The following is a 19,226-nucleotide window of genomic DNA, read 5'->3' on the forward strand; positions in this document are numbered from 1 at the left end:
TGGAGCAGTACCGCTTAGCCACGCCAGCATCCCAGAAGACGAGGTCCATCACCCCCTGACGCCACAAATGATCGTCTTGAAAATAGCCAATTTTCAAGCGCTGGCAAAACAGCCAGCTACGTCCTCAATTGGTCAGAACTATACACCGGCAGATAGTAGAACACCTCTTCTAGCGCTGAGGACATGTCCCCCATCTTCCTTTCGGGGTTTTCTTGAAATAAGCTTTTTTGAATTTTTCCACTCGACCATGCTGAAATACGGCCAAAGTCATACCTGCGCAGGAAACCTCGCCACTCCGCGACGTCTCCTCAGCAATTTCTACTCCAACACTACTCCCAAGGCCGCAGAACAAAGTGTAGTGTTGACTCTGACAAGGAAAAGCAGCGGTGATCACTTGTCACTCCAAACGACAAGCTTCTCCTTGCGCCACCAATAATTTTTTGTGCGACTGTTCATGCAAAAGTGACTGAAGGCCTGAGCGCAGTTTTTGAATTTTATTGCAAGATGCACGGTGAGATCGCGTGCTCTGTGACGTAGGTTGACGCTTCCTGCATCACGGTACGCGGCCATCGATCGCGAATGTGCCTGGAACGCTACTCGGAACAGACCGTGATGGCAGAGGTAAGATGAGCTTCATTTCCTGCTTGAAATGCTGAGAACCCCCACAAACTGTCCTAGGAGTGTTGCAATGGCAGCAAGCCGTTGCAATATGCCCCGTACAGCATGGAGAGTTATTTCGTCTTTCACACTTACCTCCTGCAATCCCGAACGTAGCCCAACAGTAAAAGTCCCTTGTTTTCATGTCGATGCTCGACAAAAGCGGCTAGCTCGGTCCCTTTGTGTTGACTGGCACGCGAGCAGCACTGGCTGCACGCACTTGTCGCGTGAACTGCATGAGAGATTTCTTACGTCATAAAGAATGTGATTAATTTTCATCATCATTTCACTGGTCTTCGACCTACATGGTCAGGGAAAGTCCCGGTTCGTAGGCCTACAACACGGTCAGCGTGTTCTTGAGCGCAGTAACAACACAATTGTGATCACTTCCAGACCAACGGGCGTTCAAGGCGTGCGTAAACAAGCACACTTGACAAAGGCGACTCTGAAATCTCGTGAGCCGTGGGCCACGCGACTTGGCATTCTTGCGTCACAAGGCACGTGATTTCACCGTGCCTCTTGCAATAAAATTCAAAAACTGCGCTCAGGCCTTCAGTCACTTTTGCATCAACAGTCGCACAAAAAATTATTGGTGGCGCAAGGAGAAGCTTGTCGTTGGGAGTGACAAGTGATCACCGCTGCTTTTCCTTGTCAGAGTCAACACTACACTTTTTTCTGCGGCCTTGGGAGTAGTGTTGGAGTAGAAATTGCTGAGGAGACGTCGCGGAGGGGCGAGGTTTCCTGCGCAGGTATGACTTTGGCCGTATTTCAGCATTGTCGAGTGGAAAAATTCAAAAAAGTTTATTTCAAGAAAACCCCAAAAGGAAGATGGGGGACATGTCCTCAGCGCTAGAAGAGGTGTTCTACTATCTGCCGGTGTATAGTTCTGGCCAATTGAGGACGTAGCTGGCTGTTTTTCCAGCGCTTGTAAATTGGCTATTTTCAAGACGATCATTTGTGGCGTCAGGGGGTGATGGACCTCGTCTTCTGGGATGCTGGCGTGGCTAAGCGGTACTGCTCCAGGAACTCTTCTAAGGTGAGGCAATGTTGGCTTGATGGAGTTTTGTTCATAGCTTGTTCGTATACGCTGTGGCGTGACTCGTTTCTAGACCCATAAATAATGTGATATTTCGGCCATTTTTGAGGGGTATGCAAATTTCAAGGTTCCCTTCAGAAACTTTTTCAAGGGCTTTGCACAATCGATCCACACACCAAAGGGAACCTACCTGCAAATTTTGAGCGAAATCGGAGAGATCCACTTGCACACATACTTTGGTATTCTCAGACATGCTCTCTTAACACATAATCCAATAGGGAACTGCTAGACTGTACCGAAAATTGCTGTTCACCTAGCCTAGCTTATTGCCCTCATAACGAAAATATTGAGCACCGAAAATTTCTGAAAATAGAGTATAGTACCCAATGCCATGGTGCAAAGGAGGCACCACAGACATTAAGGTAGCTCGTCGCTCTAGCGCCAGAGTGCTCAAACTACAAAATGTAGTGGGCATTGCGCGATGCAGCAGCACAGCTCGTTGCTCTAGCGCCAGAGTGCTCAAACTACAAAATGTAGGGGGCATTGCGCGATGCAGCAGCACTAGAGCAGCCTACTGAGAGTGCTCAACAAGGCGAAAGCCGAGGAGCGTGATACCCAATATATATATATATAATTATATATATACACTCAGACACAAAGGATCTCCAAGTTTCTCACTGTTGCTACTCTGAGTTTCGTGCAAAAGCACTCTTCAGGCAACTTACTCTTCTCTCACATCAGTATCCCTTTAGCTTCTCTGATCTGCTCTAAGAAAAATATTTAACAAAAACACGCTCAAAGTCAGCTACAGCTGTTCGCCTAACTTAGCCTCAATAATCAAGGGCCACAACGCGAAAGTCCTCAGACAGCCGGAAGAAAAGAGATGTAACTGCCGTGTCAAAGCAAACTGCCCACTCAACGGGGACTGCAACGCCAGCGAGATAGTATACGAAGCTACAGTGGACTCCAATCTCAGCCGGAAGAAGTATATCGGCATCTCCGAAACCCCGTTCAAACTCCGGTTCAACAACCACACGTCATCGTTCCGGAATGCCCCACACAGAAACAGCACAGAATTGTCGAAGCATGCATGGGCATTGAAAGAGGCAGGTGAAGGCGTCAACATCTCGTGGAGAATCAGGCAGAGATCCAGCGCCTACAAAAGAACCTCGAAGCGGTGCAACCTATGCCTATCGGAGAAGATCGCCATAATGAAGAGTGACAAGGCATCGCTCCTCAACACCAGATGCAGCCTGGTCACAAAATGTCGCCACAGCACCAAGTACCTCCTATCGGAGGTGACCTGAACTGTAGACTGCGCTTGCTATCTGTTACACATATACAGAACTCCTGCTATCTAATGTGCATGCATCCTACTGCCACACTTCACTTTATGCACACCACCCGGCCTGCGCGATTGCTCACACTACCACACTTGCCACATTTATCTTCACCTGTGATTCCCACCTAGACTGGCTAGCGTGCTTCTTTTCCCCACCTGTGATGCCCACCTAGGGTGCTTCTTTTCGTCTTTTCTGGTATGTAAAAGGATACTGATGTGAGAGAAGAGTAAGTTGCCTGAAGAGTGCTTTTGCACGAAACTCAGAGTAGCAACAGTGAGAAACTTGGAGATCCTTTGTGTCTGAGTGTATAACCCCGCTCTGTCTTAGGACATTGAGCACTTTTTGCCGACGCAAGAAATACTTCTATTGTTCTATATATATATATATATATACGTTCGGACCTGATTGGAAATTTTTATTTCCATTGCTATCAGGTTCGGCCTCATTTCCTCTGTGCTGCGCTGACGAGTCCACAATAGACGAAACAGTTCTGTCCGCAGATTGTGTATTTCGCTCCTGCTCTTGTAGCAGTTGAGCACTCTTGCGTGGGGTAGTGCCTTTGCTGTTTGCGTTATGCAGAGCTCACTGACTTGTCAGTTTGAGCACTCTGGCAAGGTACGTTCGGGCCTGATTGGAAATTTTTATTTCCATTGCTATCAGGTTCGGCCTCATTTCCTCTGTGCTGCGCTGACGAGTCCACAAAGGACGAAACAGTTCTGTCCGCAGATTGAGTATTTCGCTCCTGCTCTTGTAGCAGTTGAGCACTCTTGCGTGGGGTAGTGCCTTTGCTGTTTGCGTTATGCAGAGCTCACTGACTTGTCAGTTTGAGCACTCTGGCAAGGTACGTTCGGGCCTGATTGGAAATTTTTATTTCCATTGCTATCAGGTTCGGCCTCATTTCCTCTGTGCTGCGCTGACGAGTCCACGAAGGACGAAACAGTTCTGTCCGCAGATTGAGTATTTCGCTCCTGCTCTTGTAGCAGTTGAGCACTCTTGCGTGGGGTAGTGCCTTTGCTGTTTGCGTTATGCAGAGCTCACTGACTTGTCAGTTTGAGCACTCTGGCAAGGTACGTTCGGGCCTGATTGGAAATTTTTATTTCCATTGCTATCAGGTTCGGCCTCATTTCCTCTGTGCTGCGCTGACGAGTCCACAAAGGACGAAACAGTTCTGTCCGCAGATTGAGTATATATATATATATATATTTAAATAGAGACGTAGGCGAACAAAGTTTATATACACATTACAACAAGGTTGTCAATTTCATAATTCTAAAAGCTTTTCACCCATTTTCATCAGTAGGTACATGGGAATGAGCAAGAACGAAAAAGAAGCCAGAATTTATACTGGGGATAGAGAATCAGCAAGAATATTCCTACGCACCTCAAGTTCACACTACACTACCATAAGAATGTATGGAGCAGTGGTAAAATGCGGGAAACAACATATGAGGGGAATGCAGTACCAGAACGTATCGCCGTTGAGGCTCTGGAGCTCCGTCCCCGGACCAATGATGCGCAATGCAAGGCGTTTTATGCTATCTAGGCGTGCAAGATGGGAGGGAGCAGCTCCCATCCAGACGAGCGGAGCATACTCCAAAACGGGCCGTACAAACCCCTTGTACACCGTGAGGCGGCCTTCTCGGGAGAGATAGGGTGCAGCTCGCCGCAGGAGGCCCAAACGCTGTTTGCCACGTATAGACACAACGCGGATATGCTCTGCGAAAGACAGCTTCGCATCAAAAGTCACCCCAAGAGCTTTATTGTGGATGACTCTGGCACAAGGTTGCCTCCAAAGAGGAGAGAGAGGGCAAGGCTAGCTGCGCTCTTTGCAGCGTGACTGTCATAGCCTGGGATTTCGATGGCTCAAACGCTACACGCCATTCCTTGCCCCAGTCTGACAGACGACAGACTGACATACGATTGACGGTGTCCTGAAGCAATGCAGCAGCAGTGGGGAGGTCGTTAAGGAGAAGAGTGTATATTGTCGTATTGTCAGCATAGGCTTTGAGCTGCGTGTTCCCAGCAAGGCATTTTGATACGTCGTTAATGTATATGAGAAACATGGTCGGCCCCAATATCCTGCCTTGTGGGACTCCCGGCTTAATGGGGTATGGACGGGAGGTTGCACCACTGACAACACACTGTATTCTTCAGTTAGACAGGTACGATGTCAGCCATGCAAGGAGGATTCCTTGGATACCACATTGCTGTAGCTTGCAGAGGACACCTGCGCGAGAGACCTTGTCGAAGGCTCCAGCAATGTCAATTGCAAGTATGCGTGCTGCGCCCCCGCGTCCGATAGAGGATGCCCGGGAGTGGTGTAGCGCAGTAAGAGCGTCGGCTGTACCCAGATTCCGTCTTAAGCCAAACTGATTCGCTGCTAGCAGTGAGTTACCCTCGAGGTAGTTCGCAATTTCATGTTGATAATGGTCTCCATTACCTTGGATATCACCCTAAGGACAGATACGGGGCCGTAGTTCTTGAGCTGTGAGCGAGATGAGCGTTTATGCACAGGAACAACATTGGCGAGCTTCCAGGCCTGAGGTTGGTATCCATGCCGGAAGCACGATGAGAAAAGCTTGGTCAGGACCGGTGCGAGCACAGAAGCGCATTATTTCAGGACACGGGGGAGGCGCTGTCCGGCCCCGTGGCTTTCGATGCGTCGAGACGGCGCAGGAGGTGGTGAACATTCTGGATGCAGAAGTGGACGTGGGTGAGTGGTGGATGTGGGTGAGCAGGCGCTGGGGTTCCAAGGGAGGCACGATGTAGGTCCCTGTCACCCAGGCTGCACTTGCCAGCAAAGAAGTGACCAAAGCAGTCAGCCTTCTCCTTGCTGGTGATGTGTTCCTTCCCGGCATTGTCGAGGAGGAGGGGGATGTCAGAGTTTCGGGCAAGACCACAAGCTCCTTTCAGGTTGCACAACCATGCCTTGTCGCGAAGCGAGCTGCAGGTGAGTCGGGCCCGAAGGTGCCGTTCCTTCTCCTGCCTGGAGTTTTTAAGTGTGGTGGTAGCGCGGGTAACAGAGAAGATGCATGATTGCTTCTTGATGTCATGGCCGAGGTTGTGCCACCATTTTCTCCATTCTCTGTCCTTGATACGAATAACTTGTGTGCACTCAGGGGTCCATCATTTGGGATTAGATGAGCGGATGACCTGTCAAAAGCGCTTGACCGTGTCCAACATCAACGTCTGATTAATAAACTATTCACCCTGGGAGTCAATGGCAGGGTATTGTTATGGTTGGCTAGCTATCTGTCTGGTCGTTCTCAGGGTGTCAAGGTGTTTGAGGCTCTCTCTGATGCAGTCCCATGCTCAAGAAGAGCGCCCCAAGGCAGTGTTCTTGGGCCGCTTCTCTTTGTCCTTTACACGAGTGACATTGCCGACGTCATACCTTGCATTGTTGTCAATCAGGAGTTCGCGGACGACATTATCCTAGAATATTCTGATTCAGATCTGGACACTGTTTGCAAGACTTTGACTACGCTGTGACACTTCTGTCTGACTGGCTCTCCGAAATTGGGCTTCTGCTGAATACCGGCAAATCCAAGTCATGGTAATTCAACCTCGGGGACTCACTGGCAACATTATTTTGTACACCTATCCGCCGGATGAGTACGCGTGGCCCATGCACCATGGGGACCCACGAATACAAACCAGCATATGTTCCCTCAGCAATACAAGCAAGCAAAGATAAATTAATGAGAGCCCAAACAGCGAAAACAAAACGAAGAGAGATGAGGACATAGGCAACGAAAACAGTTCCACTGGCAACATGCCAGTCGTGAAATGTAAGGATAAAGCCTTAACTGTTACCTCCGCTGCCAAATACCTGGGGACTGGTGCTGAATCCCAAAAAAGTCTCAGCTACTGCTGCTCAGAAGACCTGCTGCGCACCTGGACGTGATCCCCAGCATCACCTGCAAAGGCACCGTTATCCCCGAGTCCAGCCATGTTCTGTACCTTGGCCTCTTATTGGACTCGTCGCTCAGCTTCGAGCAGCAGGTTGAGCGTGTGTGCGCAAAGGCACAGTGCAAGGTTGCCTCATTCCGCCACGGGCGCCGCGATGTCTCCATGACCGGCCGCCGCATGTTTTACCTGACAATTGTCCAGAGTACCTTGGACTATGCCAGCACATGTTATGTTCCTTGCTTGTCTGCTTAACTCGGGGACAAACTTGAGTCAACCAGCAATAGGTGCCAAAGGCGAGTGTTCGGCCATGATCAGTATACTTCTATCGATTTAATTCTCACCAAATATAACCTGTATACTTTTTCTCGCCGTGTAAACTTGAAGCTGTTTGTGTTTTAAGTGTCTATCTCGTTGCACCAGTCCTCTGTGAAGCACGATATTTACCCCCGCTCTGCATCATGCCGCACAAATGCTGCTACCCGCGGTCAAGCTTCAGCCGCTCTGAACCCACCCAGAGCTACGTCTCGTTACGGCTTGAATGCTATTTAATTTTTGGCAGCAGACAGATGGAACATGCTTCCACCTGGATGTCGGCAAGCTAAGCCCATTTCTGCATTTGTCACAAGCACCAAGTCATTCCTAGGGTTCCCAGTAAAAAGGCAACGCCTGTTGGGAGTTCCCTAGTAAAATAATATATTCTACTGCTACTACTACTACTACTACTACCTTGGCGTAACCATTGATGACCAGCCATCCTGGCAGCCACATGTTGCTGTTGAGCCAGGCGGTGCTGTTGACATTCAAATCCCAAGTGATCAGCAAGTAGTCTTCTAGGAGTCGAGTATCCTGCAATGTGTCCTGCAGGTACTCCACGAGACTGCAGTCAGAGCAACTGGTGCTCCCAGAGCTGTATACTGCACAGACTATGATCTTTCCACAAGAAGAGGTCCGAAGAAGAAGCCATATGACTTCGAAGACTTTGCAGTCAATGGAGTCCAAATGGCGGAAACACAGGCCTGACTTTATCCACACTGCAATTCCACCACCTTCACCTGTGTGATCACAGCGCATTGCTGCTGCATAACCCGGGATTGTGTATTCTGCGAAACTCATTTTGTCGGCAGTAAGTACTGAGTCATTCTTGAATGTGTTTTGGAAGTTTGAGGCGAGACGTGGTTTGCCGTCTCGTATCCGGTCTCACAACGCTAACCCGTTCAAGGCGACATCTGACAAACTAAGTGTGCCATGGATGTTCAATCCTCCAGCTGCACCATGGCATGGAGGCTTCTATGAGCGAAGGGTTGGTACGGTGAAGAGTGCCTTGAAGAAGGTAATGGGAGCAGCGTTTTTGAGGGTCCAGGAGCTTGAAACCCTCTTGTATGAGGTTGAAGCAGTGGTGAATAGTCGTCCGCTAACTTATGTGTCTGATAGCCTGGATGAGCCTCCAGCAACCCCTGCAATGAGGATGGGTGAACATATGGATGTCGTCAGAGACGCCAGCGGGTACCCTGAACGCTACGCAGATGTCATCGAGATTGCGCTTCCTCAGTCGGATACTGAAGCATGTCAAGAATCGTTGGGAGATAGAGTATCTAAGTCAGCTTATAACAAGCACCAACAGACCATGTTTTTATTTATTTATTTTTTTATTGAAAAACCACAAACCTTAAGACATGTGAATGTGCACATGATATACAGTGTACATACGTATGTATCGAGAAGGCAGCACAGAAACGGCAGTGGTGGTGAGGCCTGGGCAGCTGGTCCGACCGTGGGTCTCGGAGTCAACACTGGGCAGACGCACCGGGGATGGGGGGTGGTAGCTTAGGAGATAAGGGATGGAGCCAGCATGATCATAGTATGTAATGCTTATGCAGAAGTAATAATTATGTTAATCTTAAAAACAATAGTGCGGTCGACCTGCGCAGAGGAAAGGCATCATGGACATGATCTACGTGTATAACATAATAATAATTTTAAGTGAGCTAGGGCACATCATACACACACATATGCGCATGTTCAAATAGGAGATCAACCTGATAGGCGTTCGCCGGCGTTGGGTAATCTTGAAATAAAGATATTAATTATTATTGAAGAGATTATTATCATACGCTCACATAAACGCCACATACTAACCATGTGCACCCCCCCCCCCCCTCCCCCCCCCCCCCCTCCCCCCCCCACACACACACGCGCGCGCGCGCACACACACACACACATGCTCGCACGGACACACACACACACACCACACACACAGATACACACACCACACACACACACGCACCCACAGACACACACGTGCACATTCACGCAGAAGCGTAATCATACATAATATTTGTGCACAGACTCACTCTCTCACAGTACCGTCTAGAAAACCACCACGCCAAGTCCCTACAGCCGGTCGGTCGCCCAGTCTCAGTGGCTCGAGCGCAGGAATCGGTGGACGCTGCACTTGAAGGACTGCAACCTCTTCTGGTCGGGCTGATCCAGGAGGTGTTGGCGAGGCAACTGGTTCCAGGTGTCCAGCACTCCTTCAGGGAACGAGCGGCGGACGTTGTTGCGAGAATTGGTTGGGATATCAGACTGGAGCTGGTAGCGGTGGCCGGCCACCACCCGCGCCTGCTGCCTGGTGTTGGCAGGATGTTGGCCGTGGTCTGGTATTGCTTGGGGGGGGGCAGCATTCGGGTTAGCATCTGTGCGCCTGTCAGGTAGTGGATTTTGTAGAGATAGCAGAGAGCAGTCACTTTGCGCCGGAGTTAGCGGCTTGGCAGATATGCGCCCAGTCGCTGTGTGTCGCGCAGGGCTGACTGTCGAATCTGCTGGCAGAATGTCAGTTGACTGTCGAAGGCTATCCCAAGTAGCTTCAGGCACTGGGTTTAAGGAACCATTTCACCTTGGAATGTGACCGGAGGGCAGTCCCAGGGCTGACGGTGGTGGCTGACGTGGAGTAGGTATGACTTGGCGTGCTCGAATGTCACTCGCCAGGTCGCACCCCAGGCAGGGAGGGCATTGACGGCGGTCTGGAGATCATCACAGTCAGCTGCGAGGTTGCCGAGATACCGAATACACTTGTAGAGTGTTGTGTCGTCTGCGTACGTGGCAAGGCTAGTCGATTGGGGAAGGTGATCCTCAGCGTCATTAATGAAGATCAAGAAGAGAGTGGGCCCCAGGATGCTTCCTTGAGGCACACCTGCTCGGATGGCGTGTGTGGCTGATGTTTGTCCACCAACTACGGATCTGGCGGCTCTCTAGGTAGTTTTTCAACCATGAAAGCAGGTGGCCAGTTAGCCCCAGACATCTGGCCTTGTGAACTACACCGCGGTGCGACACTTTGTCAAATGCGCCGGCCACGTCGACAGCAATAACTTGGATCACACCCCCGGCATTGGACGATCGACTCCACTCATGCTGCAGTGAGAGGAGAAGATCAGTCGTGCCCAGGCCGCGTCAGAACCCGAATTGCCGTCCCGAGAGGACCTGATTGCTTTCCAGTAAGTTAGTGATGCTGCGATTGATGATGGCCTCCATCACCTTAGAGAGTATAGAGAGGAGGGCAATTGGACGGGAGTTCTTCGGGGTAGACTTGGAGCCTTTCTTGAAAATAGGGACAACGTTCGCGATCTTCCAGGATGCAGGTTGCACCCCGTCCCGGAAGCACTGGGTGAATAGCTTTGCCAGAGGGCTGGCGAGTGACTGTGCTGACTTCCTGAGCACTTGCGCCGGAATGCCATCAGGGCCAGTTGCTTTAGAAGTGTCCAGGTTCTTGAGAGCTCGCTGGACTGTGGCAGGGCGGAAGTGTACGGTCTTCAGCCTATTGCCTGTGCGTTGGCGAATAGGGGGCAGAGGTGTGTCTGGCAGGTCATTGGCACCAAGGCTACATTTCTCCGCAAAGTAGTGACCGAGGCAGTTTGCTTTCTCGATGTTCGTGGCATGTTCTTTGCCAGCAGTTTCGACAAGAATCAGGATGGAGCTATTTCGGGAGGTTCCGATGGACTGCTTGATGGTTACCCGCCACTGTTTGTCGCGAAGACTGCCGGTCTGGAGTCGTGCACGGACTATTGCTAGATGGTGATTCAGGGCATCACGTAGGCACTCAGAAGACTGGTGGACAGCGAGAGTACAGTTAGCTTGACATTGGGGCGAGTCTGGTCGTCTCTTGAGGGACTTCCAGGCACTCTGTTTCGCCTTCACGGCCTTGCTGCAAGCTGGCGTCCACCAAGCGGCATCAGAGGACCGAGTACAGAGAAGTTGGGATGGGATAAAAAAATCATTATCTGCATCACCGAGACTGGGCTCACCGCCAACCATACCTTAACACTTGCCGAACTATGCAGTATTCCGGCGTAACCGACCGCAAACTCCCTCTAACCTTGAACCCTTCCGAGGCTATGGGGGTGCCGCCATCCTGGTGCTCACTACCGCCTTCAGCAAAGTGAGAGAGATTCACTCATTTCGCCAACAGAACGTTGAAGCATTTGCTGTTGAAGCTACTCCCATAGGTTCATCCCAACCACTGTCGTTTGCCTGCTTGTATAGACCCCCAAACCAGCACGCTGCTGACCTACAATATTTTGTAGACACTATGCGGACTGCTCTCATTAAGCTACCTGCTCCATCATCTACCATTGTAACTGGTGATTTGATTGCCCATTGCCAGAGCTGGTGTGCCTCCGACTCAACATCTGCTGCAGGCTCTGCCTTGTGTAACCTTTTTCGCTCCATAGCACTGTCTCAACTTGTTACGTTCCCCACCCATCTTACATCCAATGGGTCCCGTGGCTGCCTGGACCTGGTTGCCACAAACATTCCCGAGAAGTTCACATCCATTGAATCCCTGAGCCCCCTCGGTGCCTCCGATCACTTAATCGTCCTCGGAAGGCTCTCCATAGCTAAAGACATAGCACAGTCTCCAGAGTCCATATCTGACACTGCACTGCCTTGCTTCAGCCATTACTTGCTCACTCAATCGCAATGGGAAGGCGTCAATGCTGAAATTGCCGCAACTCACTGGAGTGACTTTTTATGCGGCCTTGATATTGATACAGCCGTTTCTAACTTCTCGTCTGTCCTCGAATCGTCTCTCTCAGGCTGCTCTTCTCACCGCGATCACCAGTCAACCACCAGAAACCGAAGCCGCCCTTCACGCCAGGATCCACCATGGATGACACCAGTGCTCAGGGCAGGCATTAAGAGAAAGCATGACCTCTACACCATCTACCAAAAATACCCTACCCCGTCCAATGCAACGCAGTACAAACGTCAGCGGAATATAGCAAAAACGTTATCACGTGTAGCCCATAAAGAATACATCCAGTCCATTACTACTTCTCTCACCGACAGCCAGCGTCCATCACTTCACTCATTTATAAGAACTCTTCGTAAATCAGCATCGTCATTGGGCTCTAGTCCAACAGCAATCACACGGTCTGACCAAAGTTCCGCCGCTGCGCCTCTTGATATTGCGGCTGCTCTGAATGAGCAGTTTACCAGCTTCTGCGTTAAGGATAGACCTGACGGTTAGTTCCTCTTATCCACCAAATACCTGTAGAGTCAACGTTTACATCGCTGACGATTTCATCCCGTACTGTAACCAGATACATACGCAGTCTCCCCAATAAGAAGTCTCCTGGTTACGATGGTATACCAAACGAAATCCTGAAACACCTCCAAGACAGCCTAGCATATCCGTTATCGCTGCTCTTTAACATCTCTCTGTCGTCTGGAATCTTTCCCTCTGCATGGAAATACGCATTAGTGGTCCCAATTTATAAGCGCAAAGGCTACCGGTCGGATGCAACGAACTACAGACCCATCTCCCTACTGTACTGTATTTCAAAGCTGTTTGAGCGCATTGTGTACGATCAGCCATATCGACACTTGTCCCCGTACTTGCATACCATGCAGTCTGGTTTCCGGCGAGGAGACCCCACAGCTCTGCATCTAGTCCACCTAATCCAAAACATCAAGCAGTCCCGACATTTTAAAGAACATACTAGCATGTGCTTCTTTGACCTGGCGAAAGCCTTTGACACTGTTTGGCATAGAGGCCTGATTGCCAAGTTGGGTGCCTATGGCATTGGTGGCAACCTGCTTTGTTTCTTTGAAAGCTACCTAACCGACAGGTTACAGGCTGTAAGCTTAGGCAACCCCCTCTCGTCTCCCCAGGCAATTAACTCTGGTGTGCCACAGGGGTCAATCCTGGGGCCACTATTCTTTTTAGTCTACGTCAATGATCTACTGATGTCTGTCCCTAATGTTTCACTGTTCGCCGATGACACCACAGTTTCCGCTTCAAGTAGTTGCAAGCAATTGCTAGTTAATGACCTCCAGAAAAAGATAAGCTCCACCATTTTTTGGATGTCGACTTGGGAGCTGAGACCAAACACTTGTAAGACCAAAGTGATGTTTTTCTGTTCCGGTGCTAGTGATCAGTTCTGTAATGTGTCTTTATCATGTCCTGGCAGCTCATCGACAATAGAAATCTTCCATGAACATAATCACCTTGGTATAATTATTGACGACTGTCTAACATGGGCTCCTCATGTAGACTATATTTGCAAGAAAACTAGTAGTGTTCTCGGCATACTATATCCTCATCGTTCTCATTTGCCAAATACATGCCGTTCTATGTTTTATCGCTCGTATCTATTACCTATTTTCCAGTATGCATGTCAGTCTTGGTGTAGTCTAAGTCAACATCTTGTGAACAAACTTGAAATCCAACATAGATCTCTTCTTGAAATATTGTTTAACAAGCAGCGTTTATTTCCTAGTCTTGAGCTCTATTGTATCAGCAATACTCAGCCACTGCAAGATAATCGCAAACAGCAGCTTTGCGTTTTGATCCACAGAATTCGCCTAGGTAAAATTCCCATTCATCTCTCCGTATTCACTGATTGGTTTTCTCTGTCCCGGTCCACTCGTAATAGTTTCTCACTTCCCCGTGCTAATTCAGCCGCATTTACCAACTCTCCTCTGTTTTTGTCCTACGGCCTTTGGCTGCAACTTCCCCAGCATGTTAAGACATCAAAATGTCTTTCTAGCTTTAAAAATGCACTCCGATCGCATAATGTAGTACGATAGGATTTCATTGCTGGATTCTTGTCTATCCTTCTTTCTTCTCTTTTTCTATTATTCCTTTCTTTTCTTTTCTTCCCGTGGCTGGCTATCACCCCTCTCTCGCACTTTGCGTGCCAATTGGTCATGAACCACGAGTTGAGTGAAATAAATAAATAAATAAAAACTACAGCGCACACAGCAAACCACACATAGCGCCTGTAGCGTATACCACGTCGTTAACATCAGCGGGACGGCAGAGTCGGGATACAACTGCATTGGAACGAACACAATGTCACAAGCGAGAAGGCCTTTCACTCTCGAGAGATTGTGGTTTCACAACACCGCATCCGCATGCTGAGCATCGTCGTGACCATGAAATGTGAGCAACTGTGATCCGTCATCTAGAAAATATCAAGAACAGGACTGCCATCAGACGACTTCACTAGCTTCTGCATGCCCTACAATATCATGGCGGCAACAATTTTACGTCGCCGCTTTCTCATTGCCGGAGTCAACCTGAGCTCCATGGGCATGGCTCCAACACAAGATGCAGAACGAAATCAAAGAAGCACACACAGCACTCGTTCTGAGAGCAGAACTTTTCATCCGAACCGCACTACATGTACGTAAAAAGCAGATCACCTGTCAGTGTGCAACTGCAATTGATCAGGCTGGCGCATGGGCAACGTTAGTTAAGTTTTACATGTACGTAGTGTGTAAGGGCCCTTACCGGTGCAGTCATTATCTCCTTTTTTGATGTACCCAACTTTGCATGTGCATGTATATTTTCCCGGCTGGTTTACACAATCGCTTGTGCTAGATCCACAGACATCACCTGTGCTACATTCATCAATGTCGTCGCATAAACCTGGACGTAACAACACAAAAGCGCAATCAAATAAACTTCTCGATCCCGGACCCCAAAAAATATGAAACATACTCCGAATTATCTAAAACCTTTATTGGAAAGAGCACAAAGGTGGAACAGAAAAAGGGTGCAACGCAACGCAATGTATAACGAAATGCACAGCATGGACCAGGATGAAAAGCAAAGCAAAGAAATATCAGTAATTTATATGAGGAAAAGAGGACCAAAGAGCTACAAGTTACGCTATAATATCCACTAACAACACCAGTTCCTTCTCAATCAGCTCATGCGATGACATTGCTCGACACCGGCGAACGGAGATGGCGCTTTTAGAACCACACAAGTGGTGTGATATGTTGCTCCGCGAACTTTAATAGACCAATCCCGAAAAGATTGTCTGGGTTCGTGAAAGGGGGCACGCGTGCAAGCCAGCACGTGTGAAGTGCATCGTTTTGTATTCAGTTTGTGTGTGTCATGACGCTCATGGCGGAGGAGAGAGAGACTTTTGCTCGCCGAGCTGAAGCTGAAGGATTTGATGGAGTCCTGCCAGCAGCTAGTCAAAGGACCTTCGGTACCTTAGGCAGACCCTGACGGAGTTTGGAGGCCAGCTAGCTCTCGTTGAGGAGAGAAACTTTCGCGTGGCGATCGACTCTCCGTAAAAAATGCAAGCTACATAGCGCCGACATACTGCAACAGCTAACTTCTCGATCTGCTGCTTCACAAAGTTCAACTATTTACAAGTCCTGACTGTTGTAGTCTGAAGCTGGAGTCTCATCGCAGGTACAGGTAGCTTTTGGAGCTGATGGATTTCCCGACTTGGACTCCTTCCGCAAACTCGCGCAACATTACTACAGTGTATGCTGTGTTCCGCACGCTCGTGTCGACATGTCACCTATACTGTACATGGACGGGGTCGCGGAGGAGCTTGAGGACCTCCGCTGACTCCAGGTTTCCGAAATACTGCCGTCGTCTTCGTTGATGTCGCTGGTGACATTCTCCCCTTGCAGGACGTGCGCATAGTTGTCGTCTCGGGGGTAAAGACTATGTTGTCTTTCGAAATCGTTCTTCACCACGCTCGCGCGAATGATGTTTCTCATCATGAACTCGTTCCGACGGTGTGACACGGCGATGGTCTTTGGCGGGGCACTGGCTTGGCGAAAACGCTATCTTCTTGTGCAATATAACATTGATCGGCTGCAGATGAGTACAGTCACTTCGTGGTTGGTCCTATAGGAGGGCAGCTGCCAGGAAAGAGGCAGGACACATCGAAGACGAAGCGCTCGCAACAAACAATAGCACTCGAAATATCTCGTAAGATTTAAGGCCTATCGCTCTAAGCCACAGCGCTCACAGCCTTGCCTGCTTCATAAAAGTGAGCTCTACATGTTCGTTGACCTCTTCACACTACACAGAAGAGTGAAACAAGGATTATGTCTTAGCATTTCAACTCCAACAGCAGACCATTACCAGTGCGAGAGAGAAAACTACAAAGGGCTTTGCTTTCTGTCGCATCGTCTCTCTTGCATGCAACTAACGAGAAAACCATGTACTTACCCTCGCATACACACGCGAACTATCAAACACGAGAAATCAAAGAAACTGGAGTCCTTGAATAGTTTGAACGTTTTGTATTTTCCATTTTGGTTTGCTGGATGTCGGCGATGGAGCTACGGAGCTTCGTGTCAAGTACTTGTAGTTATCAATAAGCACGGCCGTTTTCGTTTGCGCTCAGGCTCCAGGTGTTGCTCTGGTGCTCCGTGGATTGTGTCGTCGTGCGTTCGAGGCTGCTGGCTGCCGGTGGACAGCCCTTGGATCCTGATTCATCCTAGCTCGTTTGGCGCTTGTTTGTGGCAAGCGTGTTCAGTGGCTGCATGTTGCATCCGCGTGTGCACCTACGTTCTCAAGACCCCGTGCTGAGAAGAATAAGTTTTATGATCAGTTGCAGGAATATATTTCTCACGTGCCAGACTCGCATCAGTTTGTACTAATCGGTGTCTTCAATTCTCGTATCGGCACTGGTGCCTCACAAGACCTGTGGTGGAATGTTCGTGGCGCTCATGGGGTCGGCCAGCTCAATTCCTCTGGAGAGGAGCTGCTTTCATTTCTTGCTAGAAATGAATGTTTGGCTTGCAACACCTGGTTCCAGAAAGTCCGCTGCGCTAAGTACACCTGGCAGCATCCCGGCACAAAGGCACGCCTCTGCATTGATTATTGCATAGTGCCTGCTCACCACAGCGCCAACTGCATCGACTGCGGTGTCATCACCAGTGCAGAGTGCAATACGGACCATTCGTTGTTGTCTATGAAGTCTCGTCTAAAATGCGTTGTCCAGTTTCCAAGAACTGCTCCAAAACGCGTGCTCCTTGATGTAACATCTCTACGCCCCTGTGCTGATTGCGCCCGTGAAACCACTGACCAAGCCCGACAGCAGCTAAGCGATGCTTTGGATGACAGGCTGGAGGAATCGTGGGGGGCCACCAGTAATATTGAGGAGGAGTGGACGCAGCTAAAGTCCTGCACATTAGACATTGCGGGCGATTGCCTTGGAGCCGCGCGCCGTGCAAAGAAAGACTGGTTTGAATTGGCGAAGGGAGACATCGAGCCTCTTCTTCGCAACCGTGATACATTGTATAAAAAGTGGCAGTCATCAAAGCGCAAATCTGACCGGACAGCGTACCAGCGCGCACGTAGTGAATCTCGTGCAGTTGTTCGACAGGCCAAGCGCAAATTCCTTGAACTCAATGCTGAAGCTGCTATGCGCTGGTGTCATGGTGAACGGGGTCCGTGGGAGTGCATTCACAACATACATCATGCCGCGAAAGGACTGATATCAACTGTCTCAACTAGAATCAAGAAAGCCAATGGTGACGAGTGTGTCTTTATCGCGGAGACCCATGAGCGCTGGGGCGAGCACTTTCAGACTGTGCTGAACGTCATCAATGATGTTGACAATGATGCGCTTATCAGCATCCCCCAACGGAATACCGATGCAGAACTCGCTATGCCACCAACAATTGAGGAAGTCCGCAAGGAAGGCACCTGGATACTCTGGTATTTTGCCCGAAATACTGAAATATGGTGGCCCGATGCTCGTCTCCAAGCTTCATGAGCTTGCGGTAGACTGCTCTCAGGCGGGTGAAGTTCCACAGAAGTGGAATGATGCCGTTTTGGTTCAGATTCCCAAGAATGGCAATTTGACGTTATGCGCTATCTGGCGTGGGATATCACTCCTCGACGTTGCTGGCAAAGTAAATGCACGGCTTATTGCTAACAGGTTGTAGAAGTTCGCGGACTCCCTTCTTCTCGATTCCCAATGTGGATTCCGTCCTGGGAGAGGCATTGTGACCAGTGTCTTCTCACTGCAGCAAGTCCTCGAAAAACTCCGTGAACATCAAGCCAAAGGTTTTCTGTGTACATTGATCTACGCAAGGCATATGATTCTGTGCCTCGTGCTGGCCTTTGGATCGCTCTGCACCGTTTGGGAGTGCCTGCTCAGATGGTGTTCTTGATTGAAGCCTTCCACACTGGAATGGTGGCACAGCTGCGAATTGGCGATCAGCTCCTTGATGGTTTCCCTGTGGAAAAGGGTCTCCGGCAAGGCTGCACAATGGCACCGGTGTTGTTCAACATTTACATGTGTGCAGTCGTGGACCAGTGGCGGAATGTTGCTTTGACCAACCCGGAAGTCGGCATTGACGTGAGGAGTCACCGCAGTGATCAACTCTTTAATGCAAGACTTAGCGCAACCAGCTCCACATGTGCAACATAATTCCAGTTTGCCGATGATGGTGCCCTCCTAGCCAAAAATTGGAATGGCGCCCAATCTGCTCTCCAGCTGTTCATTGATGTTGCCACCTCATTCGGGCTCAGGGTCAACGCAATGAAGACTAAATTCATGGCGGTTGGGACTGGAGTACACGAAACGGATGTGGCACCCCTGCGCTCAGCAGCAGGTGACGTGCAGCATGTCACTGAGTTTACCTACTTTGGTTGCCTCATAACACCTGATCGCTCATAATCTGCAGACGTCACTCATCGCATAGCTGCAGTCTCCAAAGCTTTCGGACGACTCCGTAAGCCAGTCTTTAAGAACAGAGATTTACCACGAAACGTAATGTATACACAGCCACTGTTCTCTCAGCATTGCTGTATGGCTCTGAAACCTGGACACCCTGCAGCGGGATGTGCGTCGTTTGGAAGTAATCCACAACCAATGCTTGCGGACTTTATTTGGCATCAGCGGAAAGAGGCAGCAAGAGGAACCCTTGCCCTAATCCACAGGCCGAATGTGGTGGGGTGATACCGAGCTAGTTACAGAGAAGATTATGTTTCGCAGACTGACTTGGCTTGGCCA

The 19,226-nt window shown here is 49.5% G+C and overlaps 1 protein-coding gene across 2 annotated transcripts in view; it reads right to left on the minus strand.

Annotated features, from left to right (window-relative positions):
* Positions 1-19,226, minus strand: part of LOC135810916 (fibrillin-3-like) — a 128,515-nt gene that overhangs the window by 2,801 nt on the left and 106,488 nt on the right. For both annotated transcript variants that reach the window (XR_010552458.1, XM_065324305.1), the window contains one exon: positions 14,735-14,872. Coding sequence is in view for 1 of the 2 variants with exons in the window: in XM_065324305.1 (XP_065180377.1) it covers positions 14,735-14,872 (138 nt within the window). In the remaining variant the exon portion in view is untranslated. The remainder of the gene's footprint in view (positions 1-14,734; positions 14,873-19,226) is intronic.

The sequence above is a fragment of the Sycon ciliatum genome, chromosome 2 (genome assembly GCF_964019385.1).
Source record: "Sycon ciliatum chromosome 2, ocSycCili1.1, whole genome shotgun sequence".
Taxonomy (NCBI): domain Eukaryota; kingdom Metazoa; phylum Porifera; class Calcarea; order Leucosolenida; family Sycettidae; genus Sycon; species Sycon ciliatum.